At 41.6% G+C, this 18,259-nt stretch overlaps 2 protein-coding genes across 3 annotated transcripts in view; one reads left to right on the forward strand and one right to left on the reverse strand.

Moving 5' to 3' along the window:
* plppr2a (phospholipid phosphatase related 2a) overlaps positions 1 to 14,608 on the reverse strand; it is a 53,050-nt gene extending 38,442 nt beyond the window's left edge. Inside the window, exons 1-2 of the mRNA XM_049744185.1 lie at positions 14,494 to 14,608; positions 13,648 to 13,792 (exon numbers count right to left, since the gene is read on the reverse strand). The gene's annotated coding sequence lies outside the window, so the exon portion shown is untranslated. The remainder of the gene's footprint in view (positions 1 to 13,647; positions 13,793 to 14,493) is intronic.
* On the forward strand, positions 987 to 8,504 carry LOC125983192 (uncharacterized). Of its 2 annotated transcripts, none has more exons than XM_049744180.1 (2): positions 987 to 1,302; positions 5,025 to 8,504. In XM_049744180.1, exon 2 carries the CDS (start codon positions 5,161 to 5,163, stop codon positions 6,802 to 6,804), a length of 1,644 nt encoding a protein of 547 aa, XP_049600137.1. In that variant the 5' UTR covers positions 987 to 1,302; positions 5,025 to 5,160; the 3' UTR covers positions 6,805 to 8,504. The 2 variants fall into 2 exon arrangements, with proteins under 2 accessions (XP_049600137.1, XP_049600138.1); XM_049744181.2 differs by lacking the exon at positions 987 to 1,302 and adding an exon at positions 1,706 to 2,034.
* Positions 14,609 to 18,259: the final 3,651 nt, after the last annotated feature.

Here is an 18,259-nt window from a genome sequence, read left to right on the forward strand (position 1 = left end):
TGAAGACCTGGTCTCCATAATAGTATCAAGTTTAAAAGTCAGTGGATGGATTTTTTTTTTTCCTATCGACTCCCGCTTTTTTCCAAAAAAATCAGTATGCTAATTGATAATTTAATGGTAATATTTCAGGCTGGAATAATGGGGAGTGGTGAAATGACCTCTGAAAAATATGCGGAGATTTAACTGACAATTTCCTGCCATTGTTTAAGAAGAACCGTACCTTCCGTAGTGAAAGACAACAAATCATCCCATGCTGCAAAAAAAAAAAAAAATTGTTGCCACTTACAGCGTGATTAACAACAATCAAATTTTCAACATAAAAGTAAGTTGAACTTGCAGACAATGGCGGAGCTACAGGGGGGGCACAGGGGGACTGCCTCCCCCTTCAACCCTCAGGTGCCAGACCAAATAATTAACTTGAAACCCTAGCCCCGCCAGTTCTTGCAAACTGGCAAACAAAGTGGCATGCAAACTGTCCCCCTCACATTGTCCAATTCAAATATGGTCAGTGTTAACAAACCAGTTTGTTGTCAACTCAACACTATGCTGCCACCAAGCAGTCATGTTTGATAGCCAGTCAACTATTTCAAATGCCTCACTTACACAAAGTCGTGTTGCTGCGCCATTACAACATTAACACTTTTTGTGCGAGGGATTTCCACACTTCAAGCCTGCCAGAATGTTAAACATCCCTGCTCGTAATCAAAGTGAATCACAATAGGAGCTTCAATCACAGCCGGGTTATTCAACACTAATATTCAGGAAAACAATTAATGTTGCTTATTATAGTTATTACTGGCAGTTGCTAAAACAAATACTATTGGCATACATTGGCTCCACTGACCCCCAGACTAATTTGACATCTTAGGTCCCTAACTTCCTATCACGCAGTCTGGATTGACAGTTTTAAAGGCCCCGCCCCTTACATCATTTAGCCCCGCCCCTTCAATCTCTTCTGCAACGGGATTCGAAGGCATGCAGAGATGGGAGGGTGCAGAACTGGGAGAGAAACAAAAAACGTGACTAGGCACCCAAAGCGTCGTGTTATGCAACATCTGACCTACTAACATACATTGTAGACTTTGAGAGAAGGGGAAATAGAGAGAGAGAGGAATTGGAGCAAACATGACATGAGCAAGGCACTAAAAACAAGATCCACTGTGCTCACGCTCCTCCTATATACCTGCACTGAACGGAGAGCTGGACTTTTGCAAATTGGTGGATGGCGTGTGTTCAGGAGTATACGACAGCACGCACCACACGGATTGGTGCCCACGGAATTCTATCATCTAAACAACTCTGGTGAGTGTGCAATCATTTATCCATCTTTAGTAAAAAAAAATGCAATGATTAATAACTAACTGAGGTCATTATTTTTCTTAATCTCAGTTAAATTTGGGTCTGTGTGTGAGAGGAAAGACCTATAGATGAAGGTTACGCCTTTTGGGGGGCTTGCTATGAGGGGGGGTGTATGTTATTCTAAAGCAATTAATCATTTGGATCCCTCAATTTTTATTCCGTGTATCCATAAGTGTGCAGGTATTGTGCATATAAACAATAATAATAATAACAATAATAATAATTCTTATTTTCATACGATTACTATATATATTATACATTATATGTATGTTATATAATTCCTTAATGTAAATATATATTATAGAAACTATACTGCGCGCGCTATTTATTGCATGATGCGGTAAATAAATGAGAAGTAACCCATTTTGGTCTCGTTGTGGGTTAGTAGGCTAGTCCGTGCAGACAAGCTCCGCGGACACACTTCTCCGTGTCACGTGTAGCTGCTTCTTTGTAAAGGTTAACGCGGCTGGTGCGGTCCTCCAGCTTAACCCTTAAGTCCCCGCCCAGAAAGACGCAAAACACAAACCGGGAAGCGCAAAGTCAGACACGAGCGCGCAGCGGGTGCGTCGTATTTTTTTCTTTGGATGGTGATTTTGCATCATTTATAATGGGAGCCATATTTAATAATAGACAGAGAGAAGAATGGTGAAGTTAACCGGATTTGGTGACTACAAGGTGAGATGCGGAACATCTGGAGCCAATGTGGGTCAGACGAGGGTCAATGTAATAGGTTATCACATTGCAAGTTTATTTATATTTATTTGTGCATGAATTGCTTTTGATGGATGCATGCAGTTTATTAGGATCTAATTACAAAACGCATGACTCTTATTTGTCAGACTGTGCAACAAAGAAAGCACGCGGGTTGAAATATTCTCATAACCATAATGATGGGAAAACAGAAATTAAAATATTTCAATAGGGCTTGTCATTTAGAATGGAGTCAAATAGATTAAAATAGTGGGCATTGGTATTACAAAAGTTTTTTTTCCTTTTTAAAAAAAAAAAATTAAAAAATTACATAGCACAGATAGAAATTACATAGCACGTGTTTAGCGTTACCCCACTTGCCCTTGCAGGTTTTTAGAAATGGAATGCTAAAGTCATCTTTCAACATATAATTAGCATCCATGAGAAATATAAAAATAAAATTCTCTTAATCTGTACAGTTAAAAAGCTATTTAGTGGTGTCCATAGATGTGAATTAAATACAGAGATCCATTAATATATCAATTAATAAATTAAAATTAATTTTCAAAATTTGATTTATTATGCAATCGGGGTGAAACTGTATTGTGCGGTGAAGATATTGCCAATTGGGTGGCTTACAGTGGGGTCTCCATGCCAGATTTAAATGTAGGTCACACCACTCCTGTGGGAGGGGGCGGCTGTGAGGTGAGGCACGAAACCCAGAAGAATCGCACAATAGAAGACTCACCGGTCATAACCGAAATGAGAATTTTATTCCAACTTTTAATTAAAGTGAACTATATTTGCATTGAATCCCATATTCTTCATTGTCCACGTTATCCAAAAAAAAGCCACTTCAAAAAGTGCGCCACAAGTTTATTATCTGGATTTCCGGGCACATAGGAGATGATAAAAAAAATGAGTGCTGTTCTTTGTTATTTGCTGCAAGCGCAGGCGAATTATAGCGTTTAGTAGGCCAAGGGAGCACATGTGACTGGTGAAACACATGGACTGACTCACTGGGCTTTTTTCCCTTTTCCAGAGAGAGAGGGCTGATATGGTTGTGTGTTCTTGGAACAAGGATCTAGTTTCGATAAGACTCCACCTTGCTGGCTGCCTTTCAGATTCTTTAACCCCCGCCCCCATGTTTTTTTTTTTTTTAAGTGGATAAAATCTGCACTCAGATTTAGAATTCAAACAGACCCCACCCATGCCATCACTCCACGTGCCATATAGCGCCCCCCCCCTTTCCTCTGTAGGAGTGTTTCATCATTCTTTGGAGGCATGTGCCTTTTATTTTAAGCCTGCTCCTATTTCCTGAAATGCTCCACAGTAACACGTGCAAGGGTTGGACTCAATCCACAGTTTCCAGTACCACAATTAGAGTCTTTCGATTCGGGCGCCCGGTGGTTTGCGGGGAACGAGTGCAACTTGGATTCTTTGACTGTGCTATCATTCCACAAGTGCCACAGAGACCCGGCCCGGCCGGCAGTGACACGTGATGTGCACCATGAATTGGAAGGAGTGATCTAGGTCACGGACGTGTATTTAGATCAGCAGATCAAGTTTGCTCGCTTATCTATTTTGAGTCATAAAAATGGCTTGTTACTCGAGCAAATTAAATTACGACATGATTCAAAGGAGTCAATAAAGTGAGAGAGAGAAACTAATGTAGCTCATTTAAGAAAGGAAATTGGTGATGTCACCTCTTGACCTTTTGAAATGCTAACTAATGTCACATTAAGTCAGGGTGCTGATGTGTGATGTGATTACCCCCCCCCCCCCTTTTTTTTTTTTTTTACACATTCCTTCCTTTGATGCAACATTGTTGCAGTCAGCCCATATGGAGCAACCATCTGATCCTTTGTTACAACTCTCCCGCTTTGATTGGTTTCTTTGTCTGCGCTCCATGCTGAAATTCTCCAAATTCTCTTTGTCACTATCTTTCTTCCCATATCCGGCTGCAGTTCTGGTGACCTAGATTCGGTACAGTGGAGGCAAATGGACTTTCTGGGTCAGTGGGACAGGCTGTGTCCATTCCCTTTCGGTCTCACTGCTGCCACATGTTTAAGGCTCACGCGGCCAACCTCAAACTATTAGGCCACACTGATAAGAAAGAAAAAAAAAAAAAACCAGTCCATGCCAAAAAAGTCATGGGGGCAATTTGAAACCTAAAAAAGCAGATGTGGCTTCATTAACACTCACTAGCCAATAAAATAGATCCGCTGTTGCATTTATTGTACTTTTAATTTAAATTATGTACAAAAAGTGCAATTCATGGCCATTATTAAAAGTTTGGTTCCATGTTTTACTATCATCCAAACGCAGACCACCCTCATTCTTTCTTACCAGCGACCCTTGACCTATCAATAACTCACCCCCCCCAACACAGACTTCTACTTCCAAATCTCCAGCCCCCCGGTCTTGGCCTCATTTTCCTTGACCTGAACTGGCTGCTTGCTTTTGTCTGCCTTATCTGCTCTCCCTGCATCATTGATTTGGCATTGAGTTGTTTTGGTGAAGAATGCCGCCACATTCCTCTGAGGATGAATACCCGGGGGGGTTGGGGTGCTATTTTCAGGAGGGTTCCTCACTGTGAAAGGCAATGAGCCTGTTCCTGCGGAACCCAGAAGGACTGCTATTGATTTGTGCTGTTGACCTACTTATTCCTTAATGTCAGCTTTCAGCCTTTTCCTCCGGTTCCCTTGGTGCATATCACAAAAGCTCACATGGGTACCAAGATAAAACAGGCCACATTACATCACAGAGGTCAACAGGTGAAGGGTCATACGGTTGCAGACAGAGCAGATCGATAGAGTGCAAAGGTCAGACAGTGTGGTCAAAGGACTTGGGTTGCTATGGGACACGGCCAGACGTGCAAAAGAAAAGAAAAAATGCAAGGATGGATTTAAAATGATATTTTGAGGAGTTGCGCAACATAATCATATCTATTTTCGCTGTTTTTATCATTGCAGTTTCTAATCTTGGCATCGAGGGCAGACAAAACAGACGAGATCCAGTGAGATCTTCAAGGAGCTTTGCAAGGTGTGACATCACCTTTATCTCTGACCTGTTCCGTCTCCAGTTGAAACTGGCTACGACCAGACAAGAATGGAAAATCTTACTTCAGTCCTCAAAAACTCAGGAAGTAACCACCTTGAGACCTTCACCGGTTACGAAGAGTCTACGTCGCCTCGCATGGGCCGCATCATCAAACCCAAACCCAATATGACCTGCAGGCGGAAACGCGAGTTCATTTCAGATGAGAAGAAAGATGCTTCCTATTGGGAGAAACGACGCAAGAACAACGAGGCGGCCAAGCGTTCCCGTGAGAAACGGCGCCTCAACGATATGGTTTTGGAGAACCGTGTCATCGCACTGAACGATGAAAACGTGAGGCTCAAGACGGAGCTGCTCCAGTTGAAGCTACGCTTCGGCCTTATAAGCACCGCCTCGTACATTGAGAAGAGTCAACAGATTGAGGGAAGCAACAGCGCGGGGAACGGCGGTTCCTCTTCTTCATCATCTTCTCAGTACTACTCCAGCGGTTACTCCAGTAGCTCTCAGGTGATGATGAACTCGGACTCCTCGGAAACTGAGCAGTCCGGACGCAGCGAGGGCCACAGGCAGATGGTGAAATACTCGCCACGTGGTTCCCTGTCTGACATGTCTGACGGCTCGTCCAGAGACAGCCCAGACCCGATTCCCTTTGAGATCAAGCAAGAAGGTGACAGGCTGGAGATGGATATTACCAACGGCACCACCACCCAGATCATGTTTAACATCCATCGAGGTCTGACCTCCGTACCTACTCATCACCAGCTCCAACAGCATTCTCAAGAGATGGAGGCGGTTTATCACAGCCAGCAGCAGCAGCAGCATCTTCACCACCAACAACCCCATCAGGAACCTGTTCCCACTAAGCAGCTTGGCTCTCAACCACCTGCCGCCCAGAGGAGCGTCATTCTCTTCTGTCCTGTCGACAGCTTAACACGGCCTCAAGATCTCGAAGCGCAGAAGCAGGGTAAAGGTCAGGCATGCGCCGGCCGAGCTCCCCAGTCGTTTGCGGAGAACTCCGCAGAACCTCTGGCTGAGGTGATGAAACAACTTGAGAGGAAACCATTAGACTCGCCTTTTTTTGAGCTCCCGGGCGGCCATCCTGAAGAAGGACAGAGACAAGTGTACCAAACTTGCCAGTCTCCTCAGCAGGAGCCTCGTTTGTCCAAAGAGTTTCCCCACAAACAGATGGAGGAAGTCAGTCAATCCCATCTGTATCACCACCAGGCTCCTCCTTCATACCAAGACGAGGAACCACCCGTTCTCAGCTTTGAGGGCGAGCTCCCGAATTATTACCAATCGAGTAAAGACGCGTCATCCAGCGATGGCGATCCGAGGAGCTCCGACAAAGAGGCCTCCACTGACGACGATGAGTCTCCTTCCTCATCCTGCTTGGACAACTATCACAATCAACTTCTCAACAGCATCCACGAGCCTGCCTCCCCGCAAGCCCAGAACTGCTCTCAGGCTCAAAGTCGGGATCCGCAAGGCGAGGTGAAGACCACGGCGTTACCCCACAAACTCAGGCTTAAGCATCGGGCCATCAGCAACGGAGAGTCCCCGACGACACCCCCCTCTGCCACATCGCCCCTCCCTCAGCATCCATATTTGTCCTTATCACCACAACAGAACATTCAGAGAGAGAACCCGATCGAGGCTTCCGACGGGGAAGGCGCGAGGAAACATAACGGGAAGTAGAAGTTAGCGGATTTCAACGTTGGTGGCATTCTCCAGTGACGTGTAAAGACAATTTGGCCACCATCCTGCCATAATGCCTTGGATCACCCCGAGTACATGAAGCTGGCCTATTTTACACCCCCAAAAACCTCAGTCACCCAAAAAGGCTAAACTTTGTGACTTGTGTATCATACTTGTAGATATTGTACAGTTTTGTCATTTCTTACATTCTCTCCATACCAACAGAAGCACTTTTTTTTAATGAAATGAGAGGAGGAATGGAACTACGTGCTTTTTTTTTTTCTTCGCTGCCAATTCATTTCACGTCATAAAACAAAAACTCATTTGGATCTGAAAAAGAATGTAAACAATCTTGAGTTTGATCAAATTTGCCGCATATCTGACTGCAAAAAAGTTGTATGCCTTAATTCAAATGAAACACAAACATACTCTTGGGATGTTCCCTAAGACCAAAGAAGCTCTAACGCCATCCAAACTTACAAAATTCAAGTTCCATACCTCTTCCCAGACCCTACCTCGTTGCTCCATATTCCCCTCCTTAGTCCACAAAAAAAAAAAATCTGCATCACCTTTATTTTTAAAGCACTTGTTTTGTATATTACTGTAATATATGAATATATTCTAAATCTATATTTTACAATAAATTGAATACAAACGCAGCACAAACGGATTTCGAAACGACCATCCTTTAAGGAATCGGAATGAAATGATTGCTGCAGGACCCGCTCAAATCAAAAATGCCTCTTTCTTGATTGTTAAGCTTTAGCATGAATCATATTTGAATGATCTGTTTACACAGAAAATGGCTGTCCACTTTGGAGAGCCAGCAGCACTGAATGGAGAACTTTTTGTTTTTTCCTCATTCAAATGTTTGGATTTCATTACCAGCCTTTGAAATATGTGGTGGATCTCACCAGCTGCAGGCTTTAAGCCCTTACTTGGTTTATTTGAGCTTTATCAACCATATCTGTTGTCACCATTCACTGGCCCAATGTATTTATTTCCCTCTTCTCCGCTTGCCCAACACTGTATAAAAAGCCCACATGAACATAGACAAGATCCAGTCTGGAGTTTGAACTGCCATGTAGGCATTTGGGTTCATTTCCAATTGTTGACATGAAATAAATCGGAATGACCAATGATGAACATAAATTTGGTCGAATCAAAATGCCATGTAGGAAATTTGCATGACCTTTATGCCTCCAATGTCCAGTTCGCAATGTAGCGCTATTTGCTAAGTATTAGCCTGCACTGGATAAACAGAAGTATATGAACCATGTTTGGCTTTTTGACACTTGTGTATAAATGTAAAGTTCCCCACTACCCTTGAACAACACTGTAATGTTTATTTCATTGGTTTTATAATTTTTTTTTCCCGTCAAGGTGTTGTTCAGTTCCCCATACTGTTGTTTTTTTTTTCATATTGACTGTAATGTATTTGATTCATAATCCCTCATACCCGCCCATCCTCTTTTTCAAGTGTGTATTAACCAGTAACGTTTGTGGTTTTGCTGATGGTTTGATGAAAAAGACTAGTAGACAAAAAGGAAGAGATAAAGTGAGATGGGTGTCAGTTGATCTGGCTGGTCATTATTACCATTGCTTCCTTTTTGAAATGTATGGAAAAAAACACAACACTAATGAAGATGGGAGCATTTCAAGATTGAAAAAGAAATAAAAAGAATGTTGAACCAATTAAATGGCTTCATGTCATTTTTGTTTTTATATTTATATTTTTTTAGGTATTTTTTAATATTGCATTATTATATATAATTTTATATATTTTTTATATAATTCAATTATGTAATATATTAATATAATTTAATAATTTTAATATAATTTCATTAAAAAAAACACAGTGGCAGCACTTTTCAGGCCCAGCCCACAAAAAAAAAAAAAAAAAAAAAAGACCCTAGATATGAATTGAGCAACATTTTGAATCTATTTAAAAATCTTTGGCGACATGACCTAGAAACCTTAACCTCCATTTCGGTAACACCCTCACATGACACATGGCAAGCTCCCGAGACTAAAATAATCATAAATAATAATCCACTGCTTTCCCTAATGCTGACTTTTTGTCTGAACAACTCAGGTCTTCCCCCTGAAAACATATTTTAAGCAGCCATAATATAAAGTCGAGCAAGTTACAAGCAAAACATCCTCCAAGCGAAGAGGGTGAGTCATAACTGTGGGATGTGGACAAAGCCCGGCAGCGCCAGAGGAGTGGCCAACATCTAGGCCGGCCAACTGTCTATGTTAACACTGCACTTTTTACAATATTAATATTCAAAACTTGATTTCTTACACCACAAATCTATCAATAGAATTCCTTCAAACCTTCTCACACTTGTATCAAAACAAGGTCACGATAATAGCAACGGTAAGGGCAAAGGGAGGGGCGGCTGACGGAGAGAGAGCAGGATACAGAAAGGGGGGGGGGGGGGGGGGGGGGGGGGAGTGACCACTACCTCTATTTAAGCCTGCAAACAAAGCACCTCTTTGAGGCTGACGCATCAATGCCCTAATGCTTTTAGTCACATTCAACTTATCCCATGCACGCACATACAGCTATTATATACACGTAAAAATATCGGATTGACATTGGGCAAAATTCTGCTGCATCCTCTGCTTTCCTGACTACACTTGAACTGCACGGGAGTTTGCAAAAACAGGTCAGGAGGAAAGTAGGTCAGTGTGAAGAGAGGTAAAGAAGAGCTAAGGAGAGAGAAGGGCAGCAGTTAGGATGGATCGATGGAGGTTGGGATCCATTCCTGATATTCTTGGAGATCTACGACAGAGATGCTCTTGGTTAAGAGTAGAATATAGGAATGGCAGAAATGATGCATTTGCATGCATACTTCTAGGATAGGATTTTGAAATATCTTTGGCACAATGTTGATCCAATTTCTCATGAACTATGAGTTCATTTGTTGGCTCTTTTTCTATCACGGAAGTTCCTGGTCCATTAACACCTGCCTCCACTTTACTCACTACGTTAGAATCGAGGTGTGTTCCATGACCACTCACAAAGTAGGATAATCCAAAATTACTCAAAGAGCAATGAGCACACTGAAAGGGGTACATGGAAATTTATTTGACTCGCCAAATGTTATTTCAAGATGCAGGGACAGCTTCTCTGAGAAAGAGGGTGGGTTTCGTCTAAAGGGGCGGGGCACACATTGTGATGTCACACCGTGAGTTTTATTGAATTGGTTGGGGCTGATGCTTAGAGAGGTGAATGAATGGAGGAAAAACACCCCCACAGCACCATTATTATTATTTATATTTATTATTTACACAATGTTAGTTAAGATGTTTAGAAATTAGAATATTTTTCTTCATCTCTTGCGCAATGAAGTCACATTCAAACTGGTCTGAGGCAGCCAGCAGCATGAATAGCACCGGAATAGGGTGCGGCGTGGCCCACATATAACTACCCCCCCCCCCACCCCCCTCCCCCATATTGCCACCGAGTTCACACTCATTCACTCAGCCTCTCCTGAGTTCGGCATGCACGCACGACTCATGGAAACACGTGAGCGCACAGAAGCCCTTGTTGACCTACAGCCTCTGGCTTACTTTGAAAGTGATGTAAGAGGAGCATGCAAGTCTTATGAAACCAGTTTTCCGGGTGTTTCAAAGTGCACTGCGGTATTATGAAAAATTATCTTTTCAATTGCTTCCGTAATAATTACTAGTCGGGTTTTGAGTACCTGTCATCAAGTCTGTAATTAAACAACCTGATCAAACAAAGCCTGTCAGATGCCTTTTTGTTTTTCACAGAGTAGCCTCACTTAATAACAATTAAAACAAAGAATATTAATTAATAATAATAAAATGATACTTTTGTCTGAAATTTCAGACCTATGTTTTGAGGCACAGGATGACATCATACCAATTAAATGCCATGGCGTCCTTTCTCATAGATAATATTTAATTTTTTTGCCATCTACAATTAAACCAGAAGACCAACATGACCACAAACACACTCGCACACTGAGTTTCCTGCTGAGAAGAAGAACCAGCCAACGACGCATGAATCCGCAGTAGCAGACAGTCGAGAGTGTTTGAGGCCAAATGACTAATGATGGAGGCCCACAGGGCACAAAGAGCGAGTGGGAAACACCGAGTGCAAAACAAAGACACGACTGTGTCTTTCGCCCCTGTGGGCTTCCTTCCTCTTAGGCCAAAAGGCCATTGGCTAACAGAAAAAAACTCAACCAAAATTTGCTAAGCATGCAACTCCACCCCAACCAACGCACACACACCTGCATTTTCCTTCCACAACAATGGCCCAACTCAAAAGTTGCGTGGGAGAAGTGACGAAAGATACGGCTTGACGTAAATGCCGCAAATGTTGTTGTTGCCTCTCTAGCCCTGCACCAACTTTCAAAGCCGTCCGTAATCTCACCACAGGATGGATGGCACCACCATGTGACACACTTCTAAGGAGGACATGTCGGAACAGAGAAGGAATCCTGGGAAGGAAACAATGCATGCATTGTTTTTCGGATATTTCGGGACATCTTTACAAACTGTAAATAAATCATCCAGTTAAATCTTATTGTGTTGCCAACTTTCCTCCGAGCTACCCGGGTAAATACTTCCAGTGAAAAGGGGAAAGACTTGTTGTGTAGGTTAGAAAATATGTTGAGATGTTACACAATAACCTTGCTGCCTGAAATTAAAGTTGAGTAACATAGGCGCCCTAAAATCAGGGCTGGGTGAGTATGGAATGTTTGTTTTCTAAAAGGGGCCCCGCAAAGTGTAATGTGTGTGTGTGCACGGGAGGGGAGGGGCTTACTCATGGCAAATTAGCCTCACTTGTCAATGTTTTTGTTTTCAATTCCTCATCCGTGGCTGAAAATTAGGTCAGCAGTCACAAGTGTGTTTCAGCCTGAGTAAAACACAAAAGAGATTTTATAGCATTTAGCTCAAAGCGCTACAGGAAGAGTCTTAATCTTTTAAATCGGTCGACCTTTGCAAGGCAAAGGAGCATGATTTAATAGAAAATAATTTTATTTCCTTGGCAATCGGTCATGTGCTTCACATACTGTTGACTTTGGAAGCTTTCCAGCGTTAGTGACCTTGTGGAAAGTCGCAGTCATACGTGTTATTGGTGCATACAGTGTGTGGGCGGGCTGTCAATACGGTGTTAAGAATTCACAAGGAGTGGCAGGAAAGATCTGTATCAAAGAGTAACCGTTGTGTCATGATAATAAAAATTAAAAAAAAGATGGATGGCTTACACGTGTTAGTTTCCGAATGAGTCATGCGTGTGTTTTTATAATAAGCTTACTTGCAAGTCACCGTGGAATTGAATTAAGCAAGGTCAAGAATATGTTAACATAACATTAACATAAGATTTTAATCATGTTAAGAAAAGTCTGGCACTCCTGAAAATTATTTAAATTATTAAGTGAATACATTTACCATAATTAATTTTCAGTGAGTAAGCAATCACAACTTTAAAAACTTGGATCGCAATAAATGTTGCATGCCGGGAGTCGTCGGTAAAATGTAGGTCAGCTCCTCCCGATTTCGGCAGCTTTTTTTTTCAAATGTAATTTTGAACCCACCCACGATAAAACAGCTGTTTGTGGGGTAACAGGGAAAAAGAGGCGCAGTGGGCGTGCTGCAGCAATGGAGGCCAAATGTACAAATATGACCCTCCTAACATGGCCATGTCCCCCGGATAAGCTCCTCCCCCTCCCTTTTTTTTTTTTTTTTCCACCCTGGTGTACTTGAGAGGAAATCTGCTCTGAGCTCCAAGAATCCTGACCATATACAGCGCCAGCTGGATCACAAACCAGCAGACTTGACTTGCAGTCACGTGTCACGCTTGGCTTTGATTCCGACAGGAGGAATGTCATGTCGTTGTGGTGATCTTTCCCCAGAGCAGCCGTTAGCAATCAACAGGTTGTGTTTTCTCGAATGTTACAGAAACAAGGGCGCCTTTTAAGGAGGTTCTACCCTAGGTGGAGGTTTTGGGGAGGCCTTGAGAGAAACAAAATGAACAGCAACACGGGGAGGAAACAATGATGGCATGAGTGTTATTTTCTCCCCAGACTGGAATGTAACGGCTGATTTTTGGGGGGGGGGGGGGCAGCTGAGTGCAGGGGGATGACTACAACCTTCCATTATGAACTTCAGTTAGGTCACATGTTGGCTGAAATGACTTTCTAGCCAATGAGCCAGTGCAATCAGTGCTTTAAAGCATATTTTTTTACTACAAATAAATATATTATTGGATGGCGGTCATTATTTAATATTATTTTGTGACTGTGATTTTAACACGAAAATCAGAAAGCCACCTAAACTTTTCCTAGTTGCTGAATAATACTTGAGGAATAATTCATGGGTATCTCCCACAGCTTTAACTTTGTGGATTGAAAAAAAATCATATTGGGGTAAAAAGTGAAATATGCATAATAAGTCATCTTCATCTTATATTGTGTGTCTTTCATCCATTGACTAGAATACACAGTTTACAAAAGAAAATGGATACAGTGGGAGGAAAGGCCAGATAAAGTCAGATAAATAAAATATCAGCTGAAATCTGAAAATCTTCAGTGTATTTAAGATATGGTACAAAAAGAAACTCTTGACTTGGATTGACAGCCCAAACATCGATTTGGTCTTTGCATTGAGATGTTAGTTAAGAATACAAATTGTTGGGGTCACAGAGAGCTTTAGAAAAAGTGAGACGCTATATAACGCCAGCTCGCGTTTCGTCCTCGGTTACTGTGCCTCACGTTGTTCAAATACAAACACAGCCACCCACGAGCCCAGAGTGTGTCATGGCGTAACCATGTGTACCACAAAGCCGCATGGACCTACTTTCTTATCCAGTTGAATCCAGTTTGTCGTAAAGTATGGCGAGGAAGCCGGCGGTCAGGCCTCAGGTGAGGGAGATTTGAGAGGGTCCGGTTTCAGGAGTTAAATATCCCGTGAGGGTCAGAGGTTAAAGTTAAATGGGAGCACCCTATGGATGGAGAGGCGGAAAAAAACAGATATTAGGATATTGCAGATTTCATATTGTATACTAAATATTTTGGTTTAATTGATTTGTGTATGTGAGAGAAATTATTTTAGTAAGTGTGAGGATTTCATTTTGTTGAGGTCACATTTTGTGCATGAGAATTTTTGGGTGTGTTTGAGAGGCATTTTAATGAATATGAGAGTTTTTGAGGTGACTATAAATTTTGGTGTGAACTTTTATGGTGAGTGTTTTGTACTTATGTGTGGTAATTGTTATCAGCACTTTTTTTTTTTTTTATCTGTCTCATCCACACGTGACTAAAACCACATAAAGATAATAATACCTGTAAAACAAAAGATTGCATTGATAATCACAGCACAAGGGGAATTCTCATGACAGGCAGTGTTCAATTATGCAAAGGTATAATTTTCTTTGCTCGCAAATTAAACCAGGTATGCAAGTTTGGAAAAAAGCAAGTGCAGGTAATCACCAGGCTTGCATAAGGTGAAACTTGATTCCCATTATATGATGCAGGCCCACAAAAAAAATAACCTTTTGCTTGGATGGAGATAGTCTGCAAGCTAATGCTAACAAACAGCAAACCAGGGCTGAAGTAAATTAGCATAGATTTTGTGGTTAGAAAAACATTTCAAGCAATGTGCATGCAACAGCAACACATACCAAGAGCACACAACAATACTCACATGCATATAGTGCATTTTGTCTCCTCTGTAGGAACATCATGAATTGACAAACTTTTTACACTGAAGAAGGGGGGGGGGGGTACCTCCTCTTCTGTGACCTTTAAATTATGCTGCAACTCTCCCAGTAGGGCTCAGTACTGCCTGGCATGCTGCAGTACAATGTGGTACTGCACAGAACCCAGAAACCAATACATGCATTGGCGGAGCTAGAGGGGGGGTCACGGGGGCATTGCCTCCACCCAAAATATGTTTAATTATGGAATTTTCTCCACATTTGCAGACATATCATAATATATTTAAATGTTTGTCAGTGTTTTCAGATTTTTTGGGGGCGGGTCACCACCTTTCCATCACAATGATGGCTTCCTGCCATTACACTTAATGGCCACATGCCTGTTTTTTTTTTTGTTTTTTTTTTCCAAAGGTCTCCATCCAGACCTGCTTTATGCTGCCAGCAAGCTCTCAGACAATGATGTGCCTTGTATCACATGTATCAGAACGTCACGTGATGTTTATCCAGCTCGTACACCGTCATCCATCATATTGAAGTGTCCTTCGGAAAAAGTCAAGAACTTTTGTGAAGTGCAAATTCAAGGAAACACAATGAAAGGGATTTCGCGAGAGTAATAAGTGAGTTAATTAATTACACACTTCAATACAATCTGTGTACAAAGTGGAGAGGTTCGCTGCTGGCTTTTTTTTTTTTTCTCACAAATCATTCATCATAGCACATTGATTCAGAGTATTTTTAACCTTTGTCACCTGAATTGATATGATTGCTGATTTAATTCTAAACCAAAGGCAGAATGTAGACAAATTGAAATTTTATCTGTTCAATTTCATTCTAGATCACGTGTCAACAGCTTTTTCGATATATTAAGGGAAAATCTGATTTGTTGATGGTGGATAGAGGCTAAATCCTAAAACCTCTGAATAAATACTTTTTATTACAATCCGACATTTCCTGGGATTTGTTTTTATTTTGTTTGTACCAAAAGATTAGGTCGTTTGAGTTTCCAAATAGTATTCTTTTTTTTTCTATTTAGTCAAGTTTCACAGACTTGTGTCCCTTGCATAAATTTTAAATCAACAACAAGTACACAAAGTGGACAAGCTGACATTTCACCAACTCACACGTACACACAATGTTACAATCCGTTAAGCTTCTGGGAAAGAAACACACACACAGCGTATGTGTGTGCGTTGGCTTTTTGTGCCACGTGAGTTGCTGGTTAAGTAGGTCAGTCAGTAAGTCAGGAGTGGCAGTGAAGCATTGCACAAACACAAGCTAACTCCATTACCTCATAGTGTGGATTAATGTCAACAGGACCATCCATCTGTCTAGAGCCGGTCTGGTTCAAATGACTCTAAGTGGAGCAAGCCTATGGACTCGTTCGGCTCCGTTTCTAGGCTTGTAAATTTACATTCACAAATTTGCCTGTCACTAAACATCTCGAGCATAGAAAGACCAGCAAAAATAGAACTGATAAATAAGAATTTATGACAGGGAGGGACAAATGGATCACAGTTGTAAGCCGTGCACATTGTTATGACAAGTTGAGCCTAAAACGGTCCGAGAAGACTACACCCATACTCCCCAATGTTGATATTGTAAAGCAAACAGTCAATACACAAAAGATGGACTTCCTGTTTCTTCCACGAGTCATTGGCGAACAATAAAACCTCATAAACCGTGTCCTATCGCAATCTGGTCCATTCGACAAAGCAATTAAGACTTTAGTGAACTATTCGTGTTGATGACAGTAAAATTCCATTTAAAGCGTATTTTAGTGTGCAATGATGAAAACAACCCTCAAAGTGACCCACAAAATATGTAGCTGGAAAGGCGGAAAAAGGATTTCTGAGTAATACCCCCCCCCTCCCTTCTGCTCACCACTCAGTCCTTCCTCCTCTAATCCAAACACCTGAAAGGAGGGGGGGAGGAAGGAGGAGGGTGAGCCGCAGGCCCCATGTGAGTTGTTGCTCACATGCAGTCAATGCACAACGTGTTACTGTAACACCTTCACTCGGGCCCCAGTTACATAAAACAAAGGTATTTCTGCAAACGAGGGCACGGAAGAGTGATGGTGGAGGATTAAGAATAACACCTGTTTGTGTTTGCCGTGTTGACAGCACGGAGCTAAACGCCCCAGCGTCTTTAATAGTACATAATAAGATCATAGTGGTTTCGGAGTGTTGTGATAAAATCAGTATCGCCATGGCGACCCAGAATCACAAAATACAGTTTTCAGGTTTGCAAGGACTTTTGCTACAAAAATATATAAATAGATCATGTAGTGATTTTTAATGCCTAATATATATGTAGATTATTCCATGCTTTTACATTTTTAATTCCACTTTTATATCAAATATATAAAATACAAACATGCAATGAAGAAAGTGTTTCCCACAAACCAGGGAAAAAAAAGGGCTCTATATTAATAACACAAATGTGCTCTAGCTTAAAAACTGGCGGATCCTCATTTTCGTGCTACCGCAAGCGTCGTTGTGCTTGTTTGGGAAATTTGGTTCATCTGTTGGTGCCATGATAAGAATACTGCTGGGTTTTTTCTTTGACATGTTCCCAGCACAACTGATCATTTGGTGGTTGAAATTAAACACCTAAAGTAATTAAGTTGACTTTTGCTCACACCCACAACGGCGCAAAGCTCCATCTTTTTAAATGTGCTTGCATCCGTCTGCAAAAATAGACGATCCCTTGTGCCTTATGAGAGTATTTGAGAGGACAGAGCTTGTTTCATTCTCAGAAATAAAATTGTGAGTTCGTATGACCTACTCGGCACGCGTCCAAATGTTTTGACCTCGTTAGTGTTTATCCCAACCATCAAATTTTCAAAGAAGCGCTCCCGATTCCACAAATCTCACTCTTTCAAAGGAATTTGTAGCTTTTTCTACTTACAATGATTAATGATTGAAAGCTTGAGCTCAACCGTAAAATAATTGCATTCCGCTGGTGTAAAACTTTAACGATCGAGGCTGCCATAGTGACAAGTGAAAGGAACACCTTGAACCTACAATGAATTAAAAAAAAACCTGCAGTGTTGAATGTTGACTAGAAACAAGAAAAAAGAAAAATGCTTTCAGGAAACAGCTAAATAAATTAATGGTTACACGGTTTGTGCAGCAGTAGCCAGAACCAAGGTGGGTTTCTCAGTAAAAGACCGCAGGGGTGGGGGGGGCATAAGAAAGGGGAAGCGCAGCACGTGAAAGCTGGGAGTGTGTTGTCAACCAGCCATGTGCTGAGGCCAAGCGTGTGAGTGACACAGGCTGTTCACGTCACGCTATGACTCACGCTCACTCTTTCACTCGCCACATACGCACAGTAGAAATTCAATCATAAAGATAATGCCTACATGGCTATAATTAGAACACGCATAACGGTCGATCATAGCAATTAGAGCAACACGATAAAACTTCATTAAGCATGACGTCTGTAAACGGCAATAAATACACTGCACCATAAGGAGGATATAATAAATTTACATTTTAACACATTTATCACAGTAGATGGCTTGTAGTCAAAGGTTGACTATAAATGCATAAAAAGACAAAACTAGTTCCTCATTTAGATGGACAGGCCTTTTTTTTTTTTTTTTTACTCGGCTAAATATATATATTTGTGTTATTGTTAGGCTTCCTGAGTGGTAAACTGAATGTGCATGCAAATTTAGCTGCATAGAGGTGGAGACTGACATGCAACCTTTCAAATTAAAGTCCAGTTTAAATTTTTCATTGTGTGTTTGAA

This window comes from Syngnathus scovelli, chromosome 16, assembly GCF_024217435.2.
Source record: "Syngnathus scovelli strain Florida chromosome 16, RoL_Ssco_1.2, whole genome shotgun sequence".
NCBI lineage: Eukaryota > Metazoa > Chordata > Actinopteri > Syngnathiformes > Syngnathidae > Syngnathus > Syngnathus scovelli.